The 22,547-nt window shown below is 45.0% G+C and overlaps 1 protein-coding gene across 1 annotated transcript in view; it reads right to left on the minus strand.

Annotated features, from left to right (window-relative positions):
* chrnd (cholinergic receptor, nicotinic, delta (muscle)) overlaps positions 1-22,547 on the minus strand; it is a 39,012-nt gene that overhangs the window by 7,846 nt on the left and 8,619 nt on the right. Inside the window, exons 4-6 of the mRNA XM_078564439.1 lie at positions 20,275-20,384; positions 14,132-14,241; positions 12,486-12,686 (exon numbers count right to left, since the gene is read on the minus strand). Of these exons, the coding sequence (XP_078420565.1) occupies positions 12,486-12,686; positions 14,132-14,241; positions 20,275-20,384 (421 nt within the window). The remainder of the gene's footprint in view (positions 1-12,485; positions 12,687-14,131; positions 14,242-20,274; positions 20,385-22,547) is intronic.

Below are 22,547 nucleotides of genomic sequence, written 5' to 3' on the forward strand. Positions count from 1 at the left end.
AATGGTTGCCAGGCTGTTAGTTGGCTTGAGGCAGGACTTCTATCCTCTTCCGAGAGGAAGTCATGCCTCAGAGAGATGTTGGCCAATCAAATGACCAGCAGATCTCTTGTCCCATCGGCATCACCGGGAGCAGTGGTCACTGCTGGGACTGCAACAGTCTCCATAGAAGCTGTTCACTGAAGGAGCCCAGACTTGTGAGGTGAATCCGTGGCTGACAGGCCGCAGCAAGTTGGGGGAGGGAGGTACATAGTGACAGGTGAAGTGGGGAGAACATGAGGTGAATTCATACCTTAGGGAGAGGTCTCTGATGAACACAGGGATGCAACCCTCCTCCCTCAGCCTGTCCACCAGTCTTCTGGACTGTCTGGCCAGTTGGCGTGGACCAATCTCGCCGCAGGACGAATTCGAGTGGTGGTGGGAGGAGGCTGTTAAGTGGGATTAATTCTCCACTTAGGGACCTCAATTGGCTCATGGGCGAGTGGGCAGTTGACTGACACAGCATCACTGCCATGGCACCCAGTTTTATGCACTTCTGTGCCTGCCCCAGGAGAGTGTAAAATTCAGCCCATGGAGTGTGAATGTACCCATTAACTTGTTTTGGTCACATCATATCAGTGGGTATGAAAGTGAAGCCAAAAGACATAATGGGCAATCTGTAATGTGAAAAGAAAAATACTTCTTGTAGTTTTGATGGAGAGTTAAATAGGTCATCAATAGCCTCCACCACCACTGCACCAAAATATGAGGAGGCAGGCGCAGGGTCACATATAAAAGAAACAAGAATAAGAGAGAGTTTTAAACAAATACAAACATGCAGAAATAACAAAAATATTGAATTAAATGCAGAAAATAAAAGGGAGAAAGAAGACTAGAAAAAAGAAAGACAAAGATAGGGGAGACAGAAAGAATTAGGGAGTCAGAGGCAAGCAGAGAGACTATTGCAGAAAGAATGAGAAATACTCTTTTGTCTATGAACAAGAATATGGAGAAAAAATATATTAAATAATAGATTCTGTGTTATATGGAATCGTGTTCCTGTGAATATAAAAAATCAATGTAAGGAACACCAGAAAAGATGAGCCAGTGTCAGATAAAATTGATTCTGTCCATCTCCTAAAAACGCCATAGAATGAAATGTTTATCATCAAAATAGGTTATATGCTCCAATATTGAATCTTTCTCCATGTCAAATGAGTTAGAACAATTATTCCAAAACTGACAGAAGCACCCTGTTACCTAAACAGCAGATCACTGCACTCTTATCATTTTGGTATCTCATAGCAAGATTATAGGTGAAGTTGACATTTCAGTGAAGAATTTGGACTGTTCCCTTGTTTGTGAATCAGATTCATAACACTGAGAATGTTGAACAATTCACCAAGCAAACTAAATGTAATTGTGCCAAGCGAATGCATACAGGAGCTTTTTAGTTCATTTCCATGGCAGTGCTGTTTTCTCTCTGGCAACCTGAATCACTACACTGAGTACACAGTAGATGCATAAGAACACTGGAACACAATTATTATTCACTTGCAAAAGGTTCCAATAAACTATTCCAAGAAAACAGCGTTTCAAAAGCAAAATACTGTGGAAGCTGGAAATCTGAAATAAAAGCAGAGTATGGTAGAAATACCTAGCTGATCTGGCAACTGGGGGGTAAGTGCAGCCCTGCTGTTGAACAAGCATTCGGAGTGGGGGAGTGTGGGTAGGGTAGGTGAGGGAAGTGGCTACGCATTCGGGAAACCTGTAGAAAGTGACCAGTTCAGGCGCAGCCACATTGTTATGTTTGGGGTCGGGCTCTGAGCTTATCTGCCCACCTGAGCAACACAGAGGCATCAAAGTGTCCCCACATTCTGCAGAGCTCACCCCATGCCGGCCACCCACCCCAACCCCAGCACAGGCTGCAAATTCATGAACACTTGGGACTGCAGAGCAATTGGACCGCACACGTTGTACAATCTCCTCACTAAAGCTGGCCATGTAACAGTCACAGCTGGAGGCGCTCACAGCCTCTTGCAATGTCAGCATCCTGGTTTGGACCAGTCTCCCCCATGGTTCAAGCTAACAGGGCACCAATCTCTGGCCATCCATCCTGGTGGCCAGCACTCTCCGGGAAATGTTAAGGGGCTGTCACACTTAACCATGACAGGTTCTTAATACACCCTTGCTAACCATGTGTCTCTTTCTGTTTCATCCTGAAGGAGCAGTACATCAGGACCATGGAGCCTGGTGAACTAGCTGTATGCCTGATGGCCTACAGAGCATGAAGAAGACAGAGGAGAGAGCGACTAAGGCTCCTGGCTGCGCAAAGGCAGGAGCAGCAACCAAGAGCCACAGCTAGACATTGCTTGTCAGTGCCCAGTGACACCCAAGGTCTATAGACACTGCCCTTCATTTCTGCAGATGACCGAGAACTAATGTTGCTGAAGACTGTGCACATCTAGGGAACCGGTCGCTAACATCTGCCATTTACTATAGGATTTGGTGCCATGGGGACATGGAGGGCATCCACTACCAATGGCTGTGAAAGTGACTGCAGCACTTAATTTCTATGCCAGTGGCTCCTTTCAGGGCTCCACAGGTGACTTCTGTGGGATCTCACAAGCCTCCACACACAAATGCATCCATGAGGTCACGGATGCCATTTTCGCAAAGGCACACAACTTTGTACATTTTGCCCGGGACCAAGACAGCCAGGACGCAAGAGCGATTGGATTCGTCCTGACCATGGGTTTCCCACAGGTGCAGGTTGCGATTGACTGCACTCATGTGGCGCTCAGATCTCTGTCGCAACACACAGTGGACTACATCAACTGCAAGGCCTTCCATTCGTTGAATGTGCAGCTGGTGTGCGACCACCAGAAACGCATCCTGCAGGTGTGCGCACGGTTTCCAGGGATTGTACATGACACCTACATCCTCAGTTGGTCACAGATCCCTGGAGTGTTCCAGGGTCCACAGACGATGCAAGGATGGCTCCTCGGGGGCAAAGGACTACCTGCAGAGGCCGTGGTTGATGACACCCATGCAGCGGCCTCAGACTGCAGCAGAGCGATGGTATAATGAAGCTCATGCTGCATCTTGCAACTTGGTGGAGCAGGCCATCGGGATGCTGAAGATGAGGTTCCAGTGCCTGGAACGGTCTGGTGGAGCCCTGCAATACAGTCCACAGAGGGTGTCACGCATCATCGTCGTCTGCTGCGCCCTTTACAACCTGGCGCTCCAACGGAGAGACGAGCTGGCTGAGGAGGACATGGAAAAGCTGCACATCTCCTCCGATGAGGAGGGCGCCAATGGGGATGAGGCTGAGGAGGTCCTCAGAGGTGACGATGATGGGGATGAGGTCCTTGCATTGGCTAGATGAGGCAGGTGCACTTGGGAGGCCCTCATAGCTGCTAGATTTGTGGAGGATGATGACGACATGCAGTGAGGTGACCCCATACATCCTCACATTGCATTTGTGAACGTTTGACTCCAGTCTGGCTTATGGCATTGCGAATACCCTCTGTGTGAATGCTCCTGTCATGGAGACGGGGTGGAGGCCCTAATAGTCACTCAATTGCAGGAGGATGATGACAGGATGCACTGAGGACATTCCATAAATCTTCACACAGCCTCTGGGAATGTCTGACTCCTGCCTGGCCAAGGGCAGCTCGCTTGTGCTCCGTGATCAGGGTCATATAGAGACGCAGCCATGAAACTTTAGAAGCTCTGATGCTTTGTCCAATTTTAGCGCCTGAGCTCTTCAGGAACTGGAGCACAGCATCAGTGGTCACAGATGCTGAAGAGCCAGCCCCTCCACAAAGGTGCTGAGAGCAGACCGAGAAAATGAGAGAACTCTGTGGCACCTGCCCACTACATTCTGGCAACAATGACAAGCACCGCCGAGGTGCAGGCATCAGTAATGTTTCCAGGGAGTGTGAGGCTGGACCATCGCTTTGGCCTGAAGGCTAACAAGCATAGGGAAGAGGCCCTGGACTGAGACTGCCTTATCTTGCGCAGAAAGGTTTCACACCTGAGTGACAAGAACACTGCTTATCAGCAGTGCAGGAGCAAAGTCCTGGACCAAGGTTGCCATGGCGGCCGCCACCCTACTGATGTTGATATGGGTGCGTTGGCATGCTGCTGCTATCACCTCAGACTGAGGCGGATGGACTCCTCCATTGTGCCTTGAAATCTGGGGAGTGCAGCGGACATCCCTTCCTGATGTTCCCGAGCTTGCCTTTGCAGCTCCAGCAACTGTGACACGACTGGGTTCAGAGGCTCGTCATCTGACTCGGACTCAGCAATACTCTGGCTTCCAGCAGTCCGCCGAGTGCCAGATACCTGGAAAGTTCCTGCCGCCGGCAGTGGATCAGACAGTGTGATGTGCTCACCAGATTGTGACCCCGAGGCTACTCTAAAGCTAGGTCCCACCGAGGTTTGTGTCTCTGGATGGTGGAAGGTGTGGGTGAGCGCTGTGATGGGAATTCAGGGAAGGTGTCTCCAGATTCCTCTCCAGAGGTTTCTTTGGGCCTTGATTGGAGGCCCTGGGTCATGGACTCTGTTGGCTGTTTGGCAGATGTGCCCGTGAAAACATGGAGAGATAATTAGAGCATGGCAATGGCCTGTGAAAGAGGACATGCCACTCACGGCATGTTGTCTGAAGGATGTTGCACTGCTGGATCCTCACTTGGTAGAGCAGCGCTGACCTCACTGTCAGCACAGGAACAGACCAGATCATCACTGGCCAGCTGGATGGCTCTGTTTTCAAAGTCCATGAGGACCTTGATTTCAGGCATTCCTCCACCAGTCTGCGATCTCTCTCTCTCATTGTGTCCCAGCCTGTCCTGCATGGATAGAGATGGAGAAAGTGTAAGCAGGACACCTGCCAGGCCAGATGACAAGTATGCCTGGCCTGTGAGGTCGTTGAGTGGTTCCATGGACAGGATGAGGACAATGACGGTGAGTGTGAGAGAGTGAATGGTGATGTCCCTTGAACCGGCAGTGAGTGCAGGCCCTGTGGATGTGTGATGCGTTTTGATTGTGTGAGTTGAGAGTGATGAGTTGAGTGACTTACCCTGACAGAACGGAAGGGATCATTCATCCTCTTGCGGCACTGGGTGGCTGTCCTCTTTTGCAGAGTGGCCGCATTGACCACCGCTGCCACAGCCACCCAAGCTGAATGGTGCTGTTGCTGCCCATCCTGCGGCCAGAGAGGGGGTAGAGGACAGCCCGGCGAGCCTCCATGTCCTCTAAAAGTCACTCGAGAGGCACGTTGCTGAACCTGAGGGCTGCAGTCTTCTTCAGTTTCAAAGCCATGTCTTCCATGCAGCAGGGGTGAGCTGGAAGCTCTGAGATGTGAGCTTGCAGCTGGACTTTAAACGTGGCACCTGGCGTGAAGCAGCGGCGAGGTGATGGTGGGCGGGCGAATGAGACCCCGCCCGCCATGGAAACGGTGTGTTTCCTGAGAGTGCATAATAAGATGGGTTCAGGACGATACGGCGTGAAAATCTGCCATCGTGGTCATTTTACCCGCCTGCTACTGCAATTAGTGCAAATTTGGGAAAGTTCCATCCAGAGATGGTGAATCTATGGAATTCTGTATCCCAGAGGGCTGTGGAAGCTCAATCATTGAACATGTTAAAGACAGAAATTGGGGGAGGCAATGGCATAGTGGTATTGTTGCTGGACTAATAATACAGCAACCCAGGCTAATGCTCTGGTGACCCAGGTTCAAATCCCACCATGGCAGATGGTGGAATTTGAACTCAATAAAAATCTGGAATTAAAAGTCTAATGTTGTAAAAACCCATCTGGTTCACTAATGTCCTTTAGGGATGGAAATCTGCTGTCCTTACCTGGTCTGACCAACATGTGACTCCAGACCCACAGTCTGATGGTGGGAAATGCAGATGCATCTATCCATGACAGTAGGATTAATGACTGCACAGTTCTTGTGGAGACAAAGTCCTACCCTCACATTGAGGATACCCTCCATCATTTTGTGCGACACCAACACCATGCTAAATGGGATAGATTTCAAACAGATCGAGCAATTCATGACTGGGCATCCATGGATCTGTGGATCATCAGCAGCAGCAGAATTGCACTCAAACACAATCTGTAACCTCTTGGCTCGCATATCCCCCACTCTACCATTACCATCAAGCCAGTGGATCAACCTGTTTCAATGAAGAGTGCAGGAGAGCATGCCAGCAGCAGCTGGCATACCTAAAAATGAGATGCCAACATGGTAAAACTAAACACAGGACTACTTGCGTGCCAGACTACGAAAGCAGCATGCGATAGACAGAGCTAAGCGACCCCACAACCAACGGATCAGTTCTAAGCTCTGCAGTCTTGGCACATCCAGTTATGAATGGTGGTGGACAATTAAACAACTAACTGGAGGCTCCACAAAAATCCCCATCCTCATTGATGGAGAAGCCCAGCACATCAGTGCAAAAGAAAAGGCTGAAGCATTTGCAACAATCTTTAGCCAGAAGTGCCGAGAGGATGACCCACTTTGGCTTCCACCGGAGGTCCCCAGCATCACGGATACCAGTCTTCAGCCAATTCAAGTCACTCCATGTCATATCAAGAAATGGCTGAAGGCACTGGATATTGCAAAGGCTATGGGCCCTGACAATATTCTGGCAATAGTACTGAAGACTTGTGTCCCAGAACTTGCTGTGCCCCTAGCCAAGCTGTTTCAGTACAGCTACAACACTGGCATCTACCCGGCTATGTGGAAAATTGCCCAGGTATGTCCTGTACACAAAATGCAGGACAAATCTGACCCAGCCAATTAACGCCCCATCAGTCTACTCTCGATCATCAGTAAAGTAATGGAAGGGGTCATCACCAGTGCTTTCAAGCGGTATTTGCTTCCCAATAACTTACTCACTGACACTCAGTTTGAGTTCCGCCAGGGCCACTCAGCTCCTGACCTCATTATAGCCTTGGTACAAACATGGACAAAAGAGATGAACTCCTGAGGTGAGGTGAGAGTGACTGCCCTTGACATCAAGTCCGCATTTGACCAGTGTGGCATAAAGGAGCCCTAGCAAAACTGGAGTTAATGGGAATCAAGGGGAAAAGTCTCCACTGGTTGGATTCATACCTAGCACAAAGGAAGATGGTTGTGGTTGTTGGAGGTCAGTCATCTCAGCTACAGTACATCACTGCAGGAGTTCCTCAGGGTAGACTCCTAGGCCCAACCATTTTCAGCTGTTTCATCAATGACCTTCCTTCCATCATAAGGTCAGAAGTGGGGATGTTCGCTGATGATTGCACAATGTTCAGCACCATTCGCGACTCCTCAGGTACTGAAGCAGTCCACGTTCATATGTAGAAAGACCTGGACAATATCCAGGCTTGGGCTGACAAGTGGCAAGTAACATTCACGCCACACAAGTGCCAGGCAATGACCATCTCCAACAAGAGAGAATCTAACCATCACCCCTTGATATTCGATGGCATTACCATCGCTGAATCATCCACTATCAACATCTCGGGGGTCATCATTGTCCAGAAACTGAACTGGACGAGCCATATAAATACTGTGGCTACAAGAGCAGGTCAGAGGCTAGGAATCATGAGACGAGTAACTCACCTCATGACTCCCCATAGCCTGTCCACCATCTACAAGGCAGAAGTCAGGAGTGTGATGGAAAACTCCCCACTTACCTGGATGAGTGCAGCTCCCACAATACTCAAGAAGCTTGACACCATCCAGGACAAAGCAGCCCACTTGACTGGCATCACACCCATAAACATTCACTCCCTCCACCACTACACACAGTAGCAGCAGTGTGTACCATCTACAAGATGGAGTGCAGGAATTCACCAAGGCTCCTTAGACAGCACCTTCCAAACCCACGACAACTACCATCTAAAAGGACAAGGGCAGCAGATAGATGGGGAACACCACCACCTGGAAATTCCCCTCCAAGTCACTCACCATCCTGACTTGGAAATATATTGCCGTTCCTTCACTGTCGCTGGGTCAAAATCTTGGAACTCCCTTCCTAACAGCACTGTGTGTGTACCTACACCACATGGCTTGCAGCAGTTCAAGAAGGCAGCTCATCACCACCTTCTCAAGGGCAACTAGGGATGGGCAATAAATGCTGGCCCAGCCAGTGAAGCCCACATCCCTTGAATAAATAAAAAAAATATTAATGACATCAAGGGATATGGGGATAGCGTGGGATAGTGGCATTGAGGTAGATGTTCAGTCATGATCTAATTGAATGGTGGAGCAGGCTGAACGGGTTGAATGGCCTACTCCTGCTCCTATGTTCCTATTTCAGGTTATAACACTTGTTCAACTTTTTCCGCAGTATGGTCAAACATTTTTTCTAATTTAGTTTTCGAATTCAGGTTTAGAATTTTTCCTCAAATACTCAGTTATATCCTTTGAATGTTCTCACCTTTTTATTCATGGGCAAAGCAGGCTCATACCTATTATAAACTCAAACTTATATAAATTTAGTATTATTATTATATTATACTTATATTATTATATAGCTTATGCATGGAATGAATGGGTTAACATACCACTAGATTAACAATTACTCTTTTCATGAGTTCTACTGAAAAGCTCCTTTAATCTAGACTTGGATAGTCATAACTGGGTGCTAAGCTTCATGATATTTAATTGGTGTGATATGAAGCTAAAAAGTTGAAGCAAGTAAACTGAAAGGATAGAAAGCAAATGCACCCCTCCAGGGAAGTTAACGTCCCTGAGATCAAAGGAAAACTTTACAATAGGTAAGGTGTCTTTGAAGAAAACCCAAATCCTTTCTCATGGATTCGGTTGGTTATTTCTATCACTTGGTCAATGGAGAAGAGCAAAACACTCTCCTCACCATTAAAAATGTTGCCTGTTCTGACTTTACACAAAATCCATTCGCTTCTCACATCTGGCAAAGAAGGGGCATGCTCATTGGTACATTGGCTCTGTTTGGCTCTACAAAGTGCATACCACCTTAAATCTAATAGATGAGCAAAGAAAAAAAATGATAGAAATTTTGCAAGCCTTGAATGCACATTTTGAACCCCGAGTGAATGTTACATATGAACGTTGTGTACTCAACACTAGAGCTCAGAGTGAAAATGAGACCATTGAAGATCATGTGATGGCAGTAACACAGCTGGCAGAATCATGTGAATTCAGGCAGCTAGAAGATGATCCAACTAAAGATAGACTGGTCTTAGGTGTGCGAGGACCCTTGTTGAGAGCAAGTCTACTGATAGATGAGAAACTCTCGCTAAAGAAAGCAATAGGCATGTGTTGAAATGTGGTAGCTGTGAAACATCAGCTAGAGCACATGTATGGCAGAGCAGAGCAGGAGATACATTATGCTGAGAGACGGTCCAAGCCAAAAGAGCAGAGCAATCGCAGACACAGGACAGGATGCATATACTGCAGCGGACAGCATGCACAGTGAAAAAAAGTTTGTCCAGCATGGTAAAATAGTGTTTTAACTCCAAGAAGCAGGATCATTTTGCACTTAAGTGTTTGACTAGAAAGAAGCAAAACAAGCCCATACAGATGGCCATGGGAGAGCAGATAAGTCTGATGAAGATCTATATACCATACAACAGGTTGGTTCCATCAAGTCAATAGGTGACAAATGGATTGTGACTGTTACAATGATGCCACAGTGGGAGAACATCAGGCAAACAAAAAAAGTCAAATTGACACAATTGTGTGTAATCTGATGACCTTCATGGATCTGTGTGAAGTGGCTTAACATAGCAATCAGAAAATGAAACATAGAAACATAGAAAATAGGAGCAGGAGTAGGCCATTCGGCCCTTCGAGCCTGCTCCGCTATTCATTATGATCATGCCTGATCATCCAACTCAATAGTCTGCTCCCACTTTCTCCCCATATCCTTTGATCCCTTTCGCCCCAAGAGCTATATCTAACTCCTTCTTGAATACATACAATGTTTTGGTCTCAACTACTTTCTGTGGTAGCAAATTCCACAGGCTCACCACTCTCTGGGTGAAGAAATTTCTCCTCATCTCAGTCCTAAGTGGTCTACCCCGTATCCTCAGACTGTGACCCCTGGTTCTGGACTCCCACACCATCGGGGACATCCTTCCTGCATCTACCCTGTCTAGTCCGGTTAGAATTTTACAGGTTTCTATGGGATCCCCCCTCATTCTTCTGAACTCCAGCGAATATAATCCTAACCGACTCAATCTCTCCTCATATGTCAGTCCCGCCATCCCAGGAATCAGCCTGGTAAACCTTCGCTGCACTCCCTCTATAGCAAGTACATCCTTCCTCAGATAAGGAGACCAACATTGCACACAATATTCCAGGTGTGGTCTCACCAAGGCCCTGTATAATTACAGCAAGAAATCCCTGCTCCTGTACTCGAATCCTCTCGCCATGAAGGCCAACATACCATTTGCCTTCTTTACGGCCTACTGCACCTGCATGCTTACCTTCAGCGACTGGTGTACGAGGACACCCAGGTCTCATTGCACATCTCCCCTCTCTCAATTTATAGCCATTCAGATAATAATCTGCCTTCCTGTTTTTACTACTAAAGTGGATAATCTCACATTTATCCACATTATACTGCATCTGCCATGCATTTGCCCACTCACTCAGCTAGTCCAAATCACACTGAAGCATCTCTGCATTCTCCTCACAGCTCACCCTCCCACCCAGCTTTGTGTCATCTGCAAATTTGGAGATATTACATTTAGTTCCCTCATCTAAATCATTAATATATATTGTGAATAACTGGGGTCCCAGCACCGATCCCTGCGGTACCCCACTAATCACTGCCTGCCATTTGGAAAAAGATCAGTTTATTCCTACTTTTTGTTTCCTGTCTGCCAACCAGTTTTCTATCCATCTCAATACACTACCCCCAATCCCATGCGCTTTAATTTTACAAGCTAATCTCTTAAGTGGGACTTTGTCGAAAGCCTTCTGAAAGTCCAAATAAGCCACATCCACTGGCTCCCCTTCATCAACTCTACTAGTTACATCCTCGAAAAATTCCAGTAGGTTTGTCAAGCATGATCTCCCTTTTGTAAATCCATGCTGACTCTGTCCGATTCTGCCACTGTTTTCCAAGTAAAACTCGGGAAAAGGCAAACTCTCAAAAAGTAAGATTGAAGCTATATGATGGCACGATACTCATACCGAGAGGACAAATTAGTCTGAGAGCCCAGTGCAATAGTAAAATGGAAGATCTAGTGTTCCACATCATGGATGGGACATAACGGCCACTCATTTCAGCTGAAGCAAGTCTAAAGCTTGGGCTTGGAACCCTGAATGTGCCAACATAGAAAGGGCAACAAAAGTCCTATCACTGAGAAGCACTGATGAAGCACTACTATCCTCATATATGAAACAGGCTCTTGGTCCCTGAAAGCCTTGATTTTAAAATTCTCATCCTAATCTTTCAAATCCCTCCATGGCCTTACCCTCCCTCTCTCTGCAACCTCTTGTGACCCTACATCCCACCAAGAACGCTGCACTCCATTAATTCTGATCCTCTTGTGCATCCCTGACTGCTTTGCCCTATAATTCATGGACATGCCTTCAGCTGTCTAGACCCAAAGCAATAGTATTGCCTCCATAAATCTCTCTGTCTCTCTCTACTTTTCTCTTTTTCAAGACAATCCATAAAATCTACCTCTAACCAAGCTTTTGGTCACCTATCCTAAGGTATATTTCTGTGTCAGCTAGGGCTCAGTTGATAGCACTCTTGTCTCTGTGTCACAAGGTCCTAGGTTTGATTCGCACTCCAGGATTTGAGCACAAAGATCAAGGCGGTCACTCTGAGGATGTGCTGCCAGGAGATGCCATCTTTTGGATGAGATCATGAACAGAGGCTCTGCTCTCTCCGATGGATGTAAAAGATGACATGGTACTACCTCAAAGAGCAGGGGAGTTATCCCTTGTGTCTTGACCAACATTTTTCCCTCCATCATCACCACAAAAACAGATTATCTGATCATTATCACATTGCTGTTTGTGGAAACTCACTGTGTGCAAACTGACTGCTCCACTTTCTACATTATAACAGTGGCTACACTTCTAAAGTAATTCATTGGCTTAAAGTGCTTTCGTATATACTGTGGTTGTCAAAGGTGTTATGTAAATGCAAGTCTTTTTTCTTAACTCATCGGTCAACATTGCATGATAGGTGCCAGATTTAAGTGCAATTTTTCTGTGTGGCCTTTTAATCTCTATCAATTAGTTTACAGTCGGCCCAGATAGGAGGTAAAGAAATCCCTAGTGGTAGAAAGCTTTGTGAATCATAGGTCCAAAGTCACCAAGCATTCTACAATACAACTTTACTCTTTACTGTATGTAGCTCCATATAATGGTCTACAAAAAGCTAAGTATTTCTGTTTTTATTCCATCTAACGTTCTGTTGCCCCAAGGTCATTGCTGTGGTAACATATTTAAAAGAAAACTACTTAGGAATAATTATAAAATCATGCAGAGGAACACTTACTGTCTGCAGGAAGATAAAAAGCTAATGATGCCAGAAAAGAAATGAGGATGCAGGGAGTGATGATGTTGATGATATAAAACAATGGCTTGCGTCTGATAATGAGGTAGAACGTTATATCCTGGTATTTGGTGCTATTACGAGGAATATTTGCATGGATATTCTTTTTTGCAGGTTTGTGAATAATTTCCCATTCACCGTTCTCTGTAAAATGAAAAATAAAGATGTTAGCAATAATTAAGAAATTGTGTGTTTAATTTTCCTTCATTAAACATACCCAAATATATTATTATATACAAATATGCGCAGTAGTGATGCTCCAGTTTTGTTTTTTTTCCCTTCCCTCATCTAATCTTGTGCGAAGGATCCACTCAGGCCGCAATATTCTCAGATTAATAGTTGCTGACCATTCTAATGCTGTTTTCCCCAGATCTTTTTTAAATTGAAATTTGAATAACATTAGTCAGTATTTTGGAGGGACCAATGAGAGTTATACAGATAAAAATAGCTCTTCAACTCCAAATAACTTTGTGCTGTACCTTTCTTTTACATATTGTAATTGTTGATAGTCACATTCCGACAGGCCCTTAGGATCTAAAGAAGCCAGAAAAGGCTTCTTTGACAGCACCTTTCAAACCCGCAACCTCTACCACCTAGAAGAACAAGGGCAGCAGGTGCATGAGAACACCACCGCCTGCAATTTCCCCTCTACTACACATCATCATGCCTTGGAAATATATCACCTTTCCTTCATCATCGCTGGATCAAAATCCTGGAACTCCCTATCTAACAGTACATTTGGTTTATCTACACCACATAGACTACAGCAGCTCAAAGAGGCAGCTCACCACCAACTTCTCAAGGGCAATTATGGATTGCCAATAAATGCTGGCTTTGCCAGTGATGCCAACATCCCATCAACAAATAAAAATACTGAGTTTAAAATGGAGTCATTCTTGTTTTATTCACTCATTCAACCTTATATATGTCCTTTGTTTTGATTAAAAGAAGATGCAAAATTATTTGCAGCAATAGCAGGGTTATATTATTAAGGGAGTTTAATCTTTGTCTCACTTATTTGGAAACATATGACATAATGGCGTAAACCAAATACTTGCATGGCATTGTGACAAAGCTAACGTATTTTCATGAAATGCTACTCAAAGATTGTTCCTCACATGCCCAAATTAGAAAAGGATGGAAGTCAAGCATGAGTAGAATAGATTAAAACCAAAATCTGAAGATATGAGGAAGTATCATAGTAAAATGACAGTTTACCATCAGAAAAAGCATCTGCAGTATTTGCAGATGATTCTTCAGGCAAAAGGAGTATGTCCAGACATTGCACCTTTTTGGAATAAAGAAGAGCATGGGACAATAATAGCTCCCAGGTGCATTCATCATGGCGACGTTTGAACCAATCAGCACCCCTTTTTTCACGCAGTGTAAATTGCTGTTCCCTTTGAGATTTGGCATTCATTTGTCTGTCCTGGTGACTGAATGATGAGAAGCTTCACAAGAATGTCTCTATGTTATTACAATAGCAACTCTAGTAAAGGATGAGATATTTTACCACTATGTGTGAATTAAAGTTTTGTTTTATGACATGTGATGTTTGCTAAATATAGAAGGCATCAATAAGGCTTTACCTGTGAAAGCTTCGGGGTCAATGTTAATCCATTCAATAGGAAACTTTTTGTCATCCATAACATCTGTTTGCAGTTCCAAATTTATCTCCTTTGCATTGTAATTAAAAGACCTTCAAAAAGATAAAGAAAAAACATTAAAATCAAAAAGCTGAATTTCTGTCAGTGTTTGGGGCTAGTAACTGAAGTGTCAGTAACAGAATGGGCTGAATTTTCCCGTCCTTGTGATGGTGGGCTTGGAGACAAAGGGGCAGGGAAAATGAGAGTAGCTAGTAGCTATGTTGGAATGGCTGTTCAATGCATTCCTGCTGCTGGGGAACTTTCTCAGGGGAAGGCTTTGATTAGGATCAGCTGCCTGTTCCACAGAGGTTGGCAGCAAGTTAACATGGTTAAGGCTCCAATTAGGGATGAGCTTTGTGGCCTATCTGCCATTTTGCTGCCAGCAGAGTGGCCTCCTGTCATGTGCAGAGGCTTGAAACTCAATAGAGGTGAATCCCCTGCTGCTGAGCAGGGGTCTATCGGAGCTGGAGGTTTCATGTCCCAGTGATGGAGCCGTTGGTAGAAAATGCCGCACCCTTGGCCGAAACAATTCTTCCAGAGTGGTTTCTCCTCAACTCCAAGAGGCTTAACGGCTGTGGCTCATGATCTTTGATTTGGATCTGTGCCTCCATGTTGCGGCACCCTGGCGGGCCCCTGATCTTCCTTAGCAGCATCCACCTTTCTCAGTGGGACTGTCGAGACTCCAGAGCTGCCATCCCTCTGATTGAGCCTGTAGCATTGGGAGCCCGCCCATCATCCTGCTGTGTGGAGTTGGCCAGGTAGGAAGCTGCCTGCTGGAAGATTGCATCACTAATCTTGCTGATGGCAAGTGCAGGCTCAGGACCCCCATTTGGTCTTGATGTCAGGGTTCTGAAGCCCGCAGGAAAATCCAGTCAAACAAGTCACTCAAAAAGTGTCTGTAAGCAATGATATGGAGAACGGTATCTTTCTTCCACCAGTACCAACAAGTCAATCAGCTCTAGACCTACTTTGATTCAGATAACAAGAACTCTAATGTCAGGGGGAGTTTTTAATTCTATGGTGCATCCAGTTTGTGGTGGGCAGAGCTTCTGTGGAAGGCTTGACTAATTTTAGCAGTTGGAATTTACAGCCACCAGCTGCCATAATATATTCATCTGAAACACTGCACCTCACTTCTGGAAGATTATACAGAGTTGGTATTGGCATTTATCTCCATGTGAACCACTTCGAAAGTTCTCTTCATTTTCTCTGCCAACATGTGTAGATGGTTCATGAAGATGCATCCTTCTTATTGGATATGTATTTCTTTAGATACATCTAAGCTTGACTGCAAATATAGTGATGGATTGTTCTAGCATTTACTATTTTCTCTTTTAGAAGTTTAAGCCCTTTAACATGGAACATACCATTACATTAATAATACCTCAGTTTAGAGTAAGGAGAAGCTCCACTGCAGTGAGATGAGTGATCCCAAATAAGGGTGATATTTTCCTCATTACAGTCAGGTCAGTTTTTGTGAACAGAGCGAAGGTGAACTGTTTTTAAGCTTAAAGGGGGCAGAAGTGAAGATGAAAATTCTAACAAAACGAAAGCCACATACTTAGCACTGATTGTCCATCTCTCGTGGTTTTTGGGCAGACCTTCCTTTAGGTTCCCACCAGAAACCGGCAAGGGCCTCATTCATATATTCAAATAGAGGTCAACTGATGGCAGGATTCCTAACGCATCTTTCATGTCAATCAGTGTTGCCACCACCACTCTTTCAACCTACCCACAAACCAAAGGCAGTACAGGTTGGGAGGAAAGCTACAGCACTACTTAAAGGGACCATAGCTGCAGCAAGAGAAAGTTGGTAGCACATCTGACATTCATTTTTCTTTCTTTTGAGCCTTAAAAACTTCTTGAGTTTATCACCTTGCTGCTAAATTTTTAATTTCCTTGATCCTGAAATAAGCTGTTCCGTTAAGGTTCCTATCTTTCTGTTTTTCCTCTAATGGTGTTCCTGCAAGCCCATGATCAGTGTATGCTTGAGTGTGTTTTTTTCCCTCCCAAATGGCAAGCTTTCTGTAAACTGTGCGATTAGCACAGGCAGCTCACCTCTCTGCTAGAGGCACGACCACCAAAATCGATTGGGCTTCCCGTCAATGTTATGGGGTAGGTGGTATACGTTTCACATGGAAATTTCAGCCCCTCCTCCTCACCATTTGCCTTTTGTTTTATTTAGAAGTTAGAAACAGTATTTCTATATATACGATAATGCAATTTGCACTTACATGAATTTCAGGGAGCAGTTCTGCCAGTCAAATGGAAAATAAAGGGTGTTGATGGGACAGGAACTTCTGAATATTGCAGGGGGAAGCCATGTAATGAATCCATTTGGTCGGACCAGCACATTGCAAAAAAAGGCCACCTGGTATTGTCCATCATTGCTGGTGATTAAGGCACAGAATAACAGAGATTTGTTGTAAAATAATGCGAATACTTTCTATTGATTTAGCCTATGTAAAAATTTGCTTAATCAGTCACCTCACACCTTTGTACCTTTTTGTCCTTTTTCTTTATTTTCTTTTGCTCAAAGTGTGGGATGTTACTACTGGAGAATTGAACACTTACCATATCAGGCATCAAGGCTAAGGTTGGTCTCAAGTGCCCAACCAGGTCAGGTGTAACAAGATGCAGAGTAAAACTCAATTTAATTTGCCCCAACAATGTGCCTTGGCTCCAGACACAGAAATGCATCCTCTAGTGCACCAGTGAGATACTGTTGCCAGTTCCTATGCCAGTCACCCCGTGGCTTTGGTGTGAAAATGCTTATTAGAATCAAATTAGGGGCAGTTTCAAGCTGTAGACACATGCAGGTCTTACAGCCAAGCCGAAAGACAGTTTTGTCTTATCAGTCTGGATTCATAAGACCATAAGACATAGGAGCAGAAATTAGGCCGTTCGGCCTATTGAGTCTGCTCCGCCATTCAATCATGGCTGATAGGTTTCTCAACCCCATTCTCCCACCTTCTCCCCGTAACCTTTGATCCCCTTACCAATCAGAAATGAAAGAAAGGTATCTAATCCACCTAATCATCAAACTTTCAGGTTTAAATTGCATACAATTCAACTCGCAGATCTGGGATTTTGTTTTTTTTTGTCCCTTCCTCATGAAAGTGATGAAAATCTATCTCATGGGTGGTAATATAATACAGTCTGTTTTACGATCGTGCTCTTTCATTTTGTGGACTTGTATTCCAAAGCAACCTGGGCAGGTGGGATTTGATCTCAGAACCGAGTTAGGCTATAATCATTTCACCAGTGAGCAATCGGCCAAGACAAAGAGGGGGCAGAAAATCTGTCCCCTGTTTCTCTGAATAAGTTCTAGGTGCTACACTGTACGAGAAAATTTCTTTCATTTGCAAACTTGATTTGAATCCAGCTCACAAAAAGATTAAGTTTATCTTATCTTTTTCACAGCGAAATCATTGGTCTTTGTTAGTTTCAGTCCAGTAGGCCTGTCATTATTTTCACTTTTACCCACTACACTGTTTCTTGGCTTTCACCTATTTAGCCTGGAAGGGTTTAATTTCTATTATGCTATTGATATCATTTACAAAGCGTTAATTCCCAGAGGTACACTTAAATGTTAATTAGGAAGTTCAAATGGAAAGACATGGTTCAATTTCATGTCATATCCATGTTGAAACAATGAAAGATCTTTCAAAACATCCCAGAGCAGTTCGTACACCGATGTTAGGAATAAATCCTTAAAGCCCCTATCTGCAGTACTTAGTCCATCAAAATGACCAAGGTGAACACCTCCAAGGTGGTGCCAAAAGACTGCATGACAAGAAAACAGGGAACTACAGGCCAGTTAGCCTGACATCAGTCACCGGGGAAATGCGGGAATCTATTATTAACAAAGTCTAACGATGCACTTAGAAAACATGATCAGGCAGAGTCAACATGGTTCACGAAAGAGAAATCGTGTTTGACAAATTAAATTTTCTTTAGGATGTAACTTAGCAAGGTAGGTAGAGGGGAATCGGTGGATGTAGCATATTTGGATTTTCAAAAGGCATTTGATATTATGGCACACAAAAGGTTATTACACTAGGTAAGACTCATGAGCTTGGGGTAACATATTAGCATGGTTAATGGACAGAAAGCAGAGAATAGGGATAAATGGGGCATTTTCAAGTTGGTAGGCTGTAACTAGTGGTGTGCCATAAAGATCAATGCTGGGGCCTCTGCTATTCACAATCTATATTAATGACTTAGATGAAGAGACCGAGATTAATGTATGATTAGTGTGAGATTAATGTAATAATGATTAATGTTTGCTGATGATACAAAGCTAAGTGGGGATGTAAGCTGTGTGGAGGACACAAAGAGGTGCAAAGGAATGTAGGTTAAGTGAGTGCCCAATAAGGTAGCAGTTGGAGTATAATGTGGGGAAACGTACGGTTATTCACTTTGGTGGGAGGAATAGAATATCAGAATATTTTTTAAATGGTGAGAAACTTTTAAATTTTGCTGTTTAGTAAGATTGGGGTGTCCTTGCACAAGGAATGCAGAAAATTAGCATGCAGGTACAGCAAGGAAGGCAAGTGGTATGTTGGTCTTTATTGCAAGGAGGCCGGAGTACAACTACAAGGATGTCTTGCTACAATTGCACAGAGCTTTGGTGAGAACAGACCTGGAATACTGTCCACAGTTGGGTCTCCTTATTTAAGGAAGGAGTTGTACATCAAAGGTTCATTAGAATAATCTCTGGGGTGAAAGGGTTGTCCTATAATGAGACGCTGAGTAAAATGGGCCTATGCTCTCTGAAGTTTAGAAGAATGAGAGGTGATCTCATTGAAACACATAAGATTCTGAGGAGGCTTGACAGGTGTATATGTTGAGAGGCTGTTTCTCCTAGCTGCAGAGTCTAGAGCTAGAAGGCATCGTCTCAGAATAAGGGGTCATTAATTTAACATGATGAAGAGATGAGGAGGAATTTATTTACTCAGAGGGTTGTGAATCTTTGGAATTCTCTACCCCAAAGGGGCTGTGGATGCTCAGTCATTAAGTATGTTTAAGACTGAGGTTAATAACCTTTTGGACTCTAAGGGAAGGGATAAATTGGGAAAGTGCAATTGAGGTTGAAGATCAGCCATGATCCTCTTAAATGGAGGAACAGGTTCCAGGGGCTGTCCGGCTTACTTCTGCTCCTATTTATTAAGCTCCTATGTCAGTTGTTTGAGTTTCCATCAATGCTGCAAATGCTAGTAATAGTGACGCCTTTGTGAAAGCTCACTTGAAGCATTCCTGAAGGTGACCATACTCTTCAAGATAGACTGCAGAGTGTTTCTGCCCTGTGAGATGACACCCACATACCACACAGGAGATGGTGACGTAATGATAATGTCACTGGTCTAGTAATCCAGAGGCCCATTGATACAGACTGGTGGGAACATAAGTAATAGAGCAGAAAAGCTGGATGACCCCTGGAACCGGCTCCTCCATTTAAGAAGATCATGGCTGATCCTCAACATCAACTCCACTTTCCTACCTGTGCTGGTGAGGTCTTAAAAATATTGCACTAGAAGTGTAGTTCTGCATCTTGTAGTGTGACCCACACCACTGACCAGGATTTTTTGGATGGTGAAGTTTCCCTTCCTGCCATCCAAGGAGTTGGTGCAAACACATCGCTGCTGATACGGCCTGCTCTGCAGTCAGCTAAAGCTCCAACCATTGTTAATTGGCTGGAGATGGGTCTTCCACCCCTCAGGGCCTTCCCCCCTGCCCCTGAATTCCTTCCGCCAGCCTGGAAAATTGAGTCTGTGTGGGAAATGGCCCGTATTTGGTCATAATTAGCCACTTAAGGGGCTAGGGCGTGGATGTTTGGCACAGCCAAGGCCTCAACCATCTCACTGTAAAATTGTGGAGATGTTAGGGTGGGCGAGAGCCCAGTGGCAAAGCCATCAGCATAATACTACAGTCACGCCCACCCCTTCCCCAACCTCCACTGCCCTTCCCCCCCCACCGTCCACAAATCTGCCGGTGGGGGAACATAAATTCTGCTTTATATCCATTGAGCAAAAAATATCCCCTTCCCCCAACAAGGTATAATTTGGTGCAATAAATTTTCATACTTGTTTTCTAGGACAATATCTGGTATCCATAGCAAGTAGGGGGGAAGTCGAAGGATGCTAATTCCACTGTATTCTGATACATTCCAGGTGAGTCGAGTATCATACCATCCCTGCAACAAAAAAAACGAAAATGAGACTTATCACCAACTGAATCTGGAACTAGAGTAAAACCAGCCCTGTGTGCAGAGTTTGAAGGCAGGGGAGATTGTAAAATGGAAAACGTGGCCTGCCCGCCACCTACCCGCCTGCCCCCAACCTGTCTCGCATTTTACAGGAAGCAGAGACCTGTCTTTGGGCCTATTGATTGGCCAATTAACTTGCAACAGTGAGTGACCCGCGCCAAGCTTTAGCAGTGTGGGCTGGTGTCAGGCAAGGGAGTTCCCTGTGCTCATCGGAGGCACCCTCCAAAAGGTCATGGACTTTTTTAACCTGCCCCCCCTTGGCTTCTCAAATCTGCTTTCAACTCCCTCACTCCCCTTGCTGGACCCTGCCAGCCAGGCCCTGCCAATACTGCAGACTTACCTTCAGTCCAGCCTCCATTAGGTTCTGGCTGTTGTCCTATAATGGCTGCCGCTTGAACCCTCTGCTGGGCCTACAGGACTGACGGCCATCTGATTGGCTGGCAGCTGCAAGTCGGGAATTCTTCCCCAGATTGGGGCGAAAGTCTTGCCCTTAGTCAAATAACACCGCGCTGAACGTTAAATGGTTGTGGGACAGCTGGTACCCCCTGCTGACTCTTCAGCTGGTAGGGACGGAAACCCCACATCTGAAAAATCCAGCCCATATCCTTTCTTACATTGGTGCAATTAAGCTTGATTGAATCTGGCTTCTCTGAACCTTACTGAAAGTCTCTTTAGCTATGTTGGTTGGCTTGTTTTACGCTAATGGTTCACACTTTATATCTACTTTTATTTACTAATCAACTTGTAAAGTCTACTTTATGTGAGATGCCGTTGCTTGTTAGTAGTTGGCCCTGATATTTCCAAATGCAGTAAGCCTAATACAATCTTTTACACCCATCTGACAATAGTGATTAGCGAGCCATGTGATAACTCTGTTCGAATTTGTATGCATTTTTGGTTAAAATAATGAAACTACTCCTGTGTTATAATGGAGAAAGAAAAGATAATTTAAGTGTAATCCTGCAGCTCTAGTTAATAAGTAAGCATCGCCAATCCAGGGACACAGGCCTATTGCCCAACGTTTTCATAAACTTGGGAAACTTGTTGATGATTGCACAATGTTCAGCACCATTCACGACTCCTCAGACACTGAAGCAGTCCATGTCCAAATGCAGCAAGGCCTGGACAATATCCAGGCTTGGGCTGAAAAGTGACACGCAACATTTGTGCCACACAAGTGCCAGGCAATGACCATCTCCAACAAGAGGAGGTCCAACCATCGTCCCTTGACGCTCAATGGCATTACCATCATTGAATCGCCCACTATCAACATCCTGGGGGGCTTACCATTGATTAGAAACTGAACTGGACTAGCCATATAAATACTGTGGCTACAAGAGCAGATCAGAGGCTAGGAATCATGCAACGAGTAATTCACCTCCTGATTCCTCAATTCCACCATCTACAAGGCACATGTCAGGAATGTGATGGAATACTCCCCACTTGCCTGGATGAGTGCAGCTCCTACAACACTCAAGAAGCTGCACACTGTCCAGGACAAAGCAGTCCGCTTGATTGGCACCACATCCACAAACATTAACTCCCTCCACCACCGACGCACAGTAGCAGCAATGTGTACCATCTACAAGATGCAGTGCAGGAATTCACCAAGGCTCCTTAGACAGCACCTTCCAAACCCACGACCACTACCACCTAGAAGGACAAGGGCAGCAGATAGATGGGAACACCACCACCAGGAAGTTCCCCTCCAAGTCAATCATCATCCTGACTTGGAAATATATTGCAGTTCCTTCACTGTCGCTGAGTCAAAATCCTGGAACTCCCTCCCTAACAGCACTGTGTGTGTACCTACAGCACATGGATTGCAGTGGTTCAAGAAGGAAGCTCACCACCGCCTTCTCAAGGGCAACTAGGGATGGGCAATAAATGCTGGCCCAGCCAGCGAAGCACACATCCCGTGAAAGAATAATTTTAAAAAATGTCTTACTCTTTCTGAGGATGATCAGGTGCTTATGAGATCCTAAAGGTTACAGATGCAGGATTAAAGTTGCAGCAAATGTTGTGGTCAAAGTTAACATTGTATGTGTGGGACCAAAGGAGCATGCTGATGAGGGGGGGTGGTGGGGGGGG

This window comes from Cetorhinus maximus, chromosome 19, assembly GCF_964194155.1.
Source record: "Cetorhinus maximus chromosome 19, sCetMax3.hap1.1, whole genome shotgun sequence".
Classification (NCBI taxonomy): Eukaryota; Metazoa; Chordata; class Chondrichthyes; order Lamniformes; family Cetorhinidae; genus Cetorhinus; species Cetorhinus maximus.